This window comes from Sinocyclocheilus grahami, unplaced genomic scaffold, assembly GCF_001515645.1.
Source record: "Sinocyclocheilus grahami isolate Dianchi unplaced genomic scaffold, SAMN03320097.WGS_v1.1 scaffold1031.1, whole genome shotgun sequence".
Lineage (NCBI taxonomy): Eukaryota > Metazoa > Chordata > Actinopteri > Cypriniformes > Cyprinidae > Sinocyclocheilus > Sinocyclocheilus grahami.
The window spans coordinates 267423-273077 of record NW_015506210.1 but is presented as its reverse complement, the minus strand read 5'-3'; the positions used below and the strand labels follow the sequence as shown (position 1 = coordinate 273077).

The following is a 5655-nucleotide window of genomic DNA, read 5'->3' as shown; positions in this document are numbered from 1 at the left end:
GTGTCTGTGGGCGTGTGTGTCTGTGCGTGTGTGTCTGTGCGTGTGTGTGTATGTGTACATGCATGTGTGTCTGTAAGCGTATGTGTGTGTGTGTCTGTGCGTCTGTAAGTGTCTGTATGCGTGTGTGTGTGTGTCTATGTGTGTGTCTGTGCGTCTGTATGTGTGTGCATCTGTATGTCTGTGCGTGTGTGTGTGTGTGCGTGTCTGTGCGTGTGTGTGTGTCTGTGTGTGTGTGTGTGTGTGTGTCTGTGCGTGTGTGTGCATCTGTATGTGTGTGTGTGTCTGTGCGTGTTAGTCTGTATGGGTCTGTGTGTGTGTGTCTGTGCGTCTGTATGTGTGTGCATCTGTATGTCTGTGCGTGTGTGTGTGTGTGCGTGTCTGTGCGTGTGTGCATCTGTATGTGTGTGCCTGTGCGTGTGTGTGTGTCTGTATGTGTACATGCGTGTGTGTCTGTAAGTGTCTGTATGCGTGTGTGTCTGTATGCGTATGTGTGTGCGTGTGTCTGTGCGTCTGTCTGTAAGTGTCTGTATGCGTGTGTGTCTATGTGTGTGTCTGTGCATCTGTATGTCTGTGCGTGTGTGTGTGTGTGTGTGTGTGTGTGTCTGTGCGTCTGTATGTGTCTGTGTGTGTGTGTCTGTGCGTCTGTATGTGTCTGTGTGTGTGTGTCTGTGCGTCTGTATGTGTCTGTGTGTGTGTGTCTGTGCGTCTGTATGTGTCTGTGTGTGTGTGTCTGTGCGTCTGTATGTGTCTGTGTGTGTGTGTCTGTGCGTCTGTATGTGTCTGTGTGTGTGTGTCTGTGCGTCTGTATGTGTCTGTGTGTGTGTGTCTGTGCGTGTTAGTCTGTATGGGTCTGTGTGTGTGTGTCTGTGCGTGTGTGTCTGTGCGTGTGTGTGCATCTGTATGTGTGTGTGTGTGTGTGTCTGTGCGTGTTAGTCTGTATGGGTATGTGTGCATCTGTATGTGTGTGCGTGTGTGTGTGTGTCTGCGCGTGTTAGTCTGTATGGGTCTGTGTGTGTGTGTCTGTGCGTGTGTGTGCAGTGTGTGTGTGTGTGTGTGTGTGTGTGTCTGTGTGTGTGTGTGTGCATCTGTATGTGTGTGTGTGTCTGTGCGTGTTAGTGTGTTAGTCCCCTATACACAGAGCTGGTTATTTTGCTGTTCTCTGTCTTAATGATTTACGAGTATTGCATGTTTTTGCAGCGAAAGCATGAAAGTTTGTTGATAAATGCAGAGGCGCTTTAAAAAAAAAAACAGTGTTTAAAGTGCATATATTTTATGAGTGTGTGCAGGAGTGTGCGAGCGTTTAAAAGCGCATTAGAGTGACTCATGCGGGGAGGCTCTCTCTACCCCGGGGATTTGACCGAGACTCTTGATACAGCTTACTGCTAAAGATTATTTCATCCAATCTGCTCTAATAACAGATAAATGCTCCCCACTGCTCAGGCTAGCTGATTACCCACTCACTCCCGGCTTCTCTGAGGACCTGCTTCCTTTATACACACCAGTTCTTACATTCCACAACAGGGAGTCTTTCCTCATTCAAATATGGGCATCTTGAAGGGCAGAAACATACGCATTCTTTCATTTCTCTGATAAATCCTCTTACTGTAAGAGGGTAGAGTGGAGAAACACGTCTGGCTTTATTCACTGTTGCACTGATAAATCTAAAATCAAAAACTTACAATGGTTCTTTTCCAAAGTAAAGAATATAGTTTCTCCTAGGCCCCGATCAGACAGAACACATTTTTCAGGTTTAAAAAACGCGAGGTGACTTTTTTTAATTTAGAAAAGTTCTAAATTTTATGTTGATAGCCAACCACTGAATCAGCTGCCCTGTCAGTCGAATCAAGAATTATAGCGCAAGCGCTCTAGAATCTTTGATTTGCTGTTAAGCAAACTGTCATATTAGCAGAAACTAAAAAATAAAAAAAAAATTATAAAAATCCGGGTAACCCTCGACAGCCACCACAAGTTTCTCCTCCAATATTGCAGTCTCCAAATGTTCCAAGCAACTGTAAACTTCCGTAACCACAATGGAAGGCCCGCCTCTGAACAATGGAAAAAAATGTGAATGATGTCAGCCACTTTTCTGCTCAGAGTAGATTTTTTTTTTCAACTTCAGAGCGCTCCTACAAAAACTAGGGTTCTTGATGTTACGTTAAAGTTCCTATAGATCTGGTTTAGGGGAGCTTTATAGCACCAGTAGCCCACATAGATTGTTTTCTAAAGAACCAGAAGATAAAAACTTCTTTGTGGAACTAGCCTGATTTTCCTTGGCATTAGGTTGCAAACACCTTGATTTTGAAGGCCGAGCACTAGTTGAGATCTATCCTCTGCTACTCTAAAATTGAGAGGATAATGCAGATAGAAGAGGCTTCATTGTAAATGTAAAGCAGGAACATGACATTTGCGGCTACCTCAGGACTGCCAGTCTCCTGCCATAGACCTGTGAAGTCAGGTCTGACTCTGCTATGTGTCAAAAACATTCAAAAATGCAGCATAGATTTCAGTCAAGTCCATCCCATTCTGTCTCCACCTTTAGCGTGTCTCAGCTGTTTCATGTTCACAAACTGACAGGTCTGCGGGCCTCGGGCAAAGAGGGTCTAAGCAGGAGCTCGTTAACCAGCCAGCAAGTGTCAAACTGGGGCAGCACATCAAATCCAGACCCTGGCTTCACCTCGGCCTGTTCGATGTCTGTTAGCCTGGGGCAGGAGAAAGATCCTGCAACTTTGCTAGAATTACAAAAAACAATTTTAGTGCTAGAAATGAATAATAAACTGGACGTGTCATGTCGTAAGTGTCTGTATGCGTGTGTGTCTGTATGCGTATGTGTGTGCGTGTGTCTGTGCGTCTGTCTGTAAGTGTCTGTATGCGTGTGTGTCTATGTGTGTGTCTGTGCATCTGTATGTCTGTGCGTGTGTGTGTGTGTGTGTGTGTGTGTGTCTGTGTCTGTGTATCTGTATGTGTGTGCGTGTCTGTGCGTCTGTATGGGTCTGTGTGTGTGTGCATCTGTATGTCTGTGCGTGTGTGTGCATCTGTATGTGTGTGTGTCTGTATGGGTCTGTGTGTGTGTGCATCTGTATGTGTGTGTGTGTCTGTGCGTGTTAGTCTGTATGGGTCTGTGTGTGTGTGTCTGTGCGTCTGTATGTGTCTGTGTGTGTGTGTCTGTGCGTCTGTATGTGTCTGTGTGTGTGTGTCTGTGCGTGTGTACCGCTGGCAGCCGCTGTGGAGGAGGAGGAGGAGAGTGGAGGGGTGGCTGGTGGGGTGCTCTCTTCCATCATCATCATCATCATCACTCTGTCCTGCCGGTGATGAAGAACAGCAACACAATGGACAGATCAAACCACACACTCTTATTCTTCAGCTTAATACAGAAGCACAATCTGTAGTTTATACACACGCCCTGAAGCGGTCATAAATCCCCAGAAGACTGCTGGTGCAGGCAACACACAGCAGAGACACTGGAGCGGTGAACTTACCTGTTAAGATATCTTTTCCTGAGAAGCCTTGTTTCAGGGAACACATATCAAAAGGAAGCACATTTAAGCATAAAACATTAAAAAATACAAGCCAATGTCAAAGGAAAACAATATTTTCTCCGACCCTGGCCAATAATTTTCCTTAAGTGAGTTTTGCCAAAACTGAAATATAATTGTTTCTCCAGAAAAGAAGACTCAATGTGTTCCATTATCTGGTGTTGAACGTGTGTAGTGTGTACAGTAGAAGCAGAGCGGCTCGCACGAGCTGTTCAGTGCTGCAGGCTGTCGGGACGCAAGCACCTCTTAGCAATACTGATCAAACGCTCCTAAGCACTCTGACAGCGTGTGTTCTGTGGCTAACTGCTCAACGGTTAGCTCAGTCTGAGCGATTCTTCCCGTCAAACACACATGTCACTCACAGATAGAAGAGATCTAATGCGCGCTTAGCAGCATCTTCCAGCAAACGGAGCTTCTACACGACCCTAACTGAGCACGACTCACACGACCAACCCGCCGCGCGCTGATGACGTCACTTCCCCTCGGGCGCCTGGCAGTGTTTCAGAGCTCGTGGGTGCTCCTGGAGCCCATTTCTGTCCGTGTGTGTGCTATGTGCCCATAATCAAACTAAGATTAACAATAAAGGCCACATTTGGTGGTAATCTTTGTCTATTAAAATAAAAAAATACATCTTTTTCAGAAAGTAAACTTTCATGCCAAGGCATTTGCAAAGGAAGCCTTCCAAATCTATCCAAAACATGTAGCTATAAATGCAGTTACACAATATGCTCAACATGTTCTTCCTCAGCCCCACAGCAATCACATATAACACCTACATTAGCACGACATCTAGGAAAAGGAGTTTTAACGGTACACCAGATGGAGTATTTTAAACTGGACTTATTTGTTATGCAATAGTTGTTAGGCAGCAACCATGCATATTTCCAGTCTAATTACTCTTATCCCCAGACCAGGGACATATAGATAATCTTCGCCCCATCACTTTACTCAACTGTGATTATAAAATTCTAGCTCATATATTTTCCAATAGACTCAAGAAAAACATGAATCAAATAATTAGTGACTCACAGTCTGGTTTATACAAGGCAGATCAATACATAATAACATCAGACTGATTTGAGATCATTTAGACCAGGGTGTGAACTACGGGGGAGCTAGGGGCAGCTCGGCTCCCCTTAATGAGACATGGGCTCCCCTGAAAACGGGATTTGTGAAATTTTGGGGGGTCTCAAAAAATATTGACAATGTGTTATTTTGACGTGCAATTTCAGTTTTGTGTAATGTGATCATCGTGGATTATTATGTGTAAAATTGCAAAAATATCATTCATTCGTGCATGACGGCGATTTAAACCTAATTCACTTTATTAAAGATAACTATAAATGCTATTCTTGTCATGAGCATCAAGGTGTGGGGGCGCTGCGGGACTCCCCATTTAAATGAACAATGTGGTAGCGATCGGACAGGTAGGATCTAAACCATCTTAGACTATTTGTGGGTGGCTGTTTGTTGCTTCACCTATCAAATCGTGTCGATAAAGTATAATAGGCTAAATCCTGTATAGTGATTTATCCTATATAGTGCTTGCATAAAGCAAGTAGTGCATACACTTGTAGCTGTTATGTATCTTTGTAAGTCATTGTAAGCCCTCTTTTGAGGCACGCAGAGGCGCAAGTGGGCTCCCCCAAAGTCCACGGTATAGTTCAAACACTGATTTAGATTATCGTGAATGTATTGAGGATGATGGCTGTATTCTCTTCTTAGATTTTAGAAAGGCATTTGACACGATCAGACATAATTTCATATTTAGCTCCCTCGAAAAATTTGGTTTTGGCAATAAATTCATTTCTTTTATAAAAACGTTATATAAAGACATGAATAGTTCTATATCCCTTTCATTTGGAACATCCCAGAGATTCAACATTTCACGAGGAATAACACAACCCCTGTGGTAATCCTGTGGTACTGAGCAGAGCTAAATATGACAGGACTACCATAAAACTTTCTATTTACCAAGAACTTACTACAAGAATCTGCGGCATTTTTGTTGGTTTTGTGTGGCATTTCCAAAATAGTGGCATAACCGGCAGAGATATAATGCTGTAGGATAGTATAAATTACAGTAATGTGATCTTTCGAAGGCTAGACTTACATAATAAAA

At 43.7% G+C, this 5655-nt stretch overlaps 1 protein-coding gene across 1 annotated transcript in view; it reads right to left on the bottom strand.

Annotated features, from left to right (window-relative positions):
* LOC107565848 (protein PRRC1-like) overlaps positions 1-4038 on the bottom strand; it is a 13787-nt gene extending 9749 nt beyond the window's left edge. Inside the window, exons 1-3 of the mRNA XM_016251136.1 lie at positions 3896-4038; positions 3477-3503; positions 3209-3299 (exon numbers count right to left, since the gene is read on the bottom strand). Coding sequence (XP_016106622.1) covers positions 3209-3290 — 82 coding nt within the window. The 5' untranslated portion in view covers positions 3291-3299; positions 3477-3503; positions 3896-4038. The remainder of the gene's footprint in view (positions 1-3208; positions 3300-3476; positions 3504-3895) is intronic.
* Positions 4039-5655: the final 1617 nt, after the last annotated feature.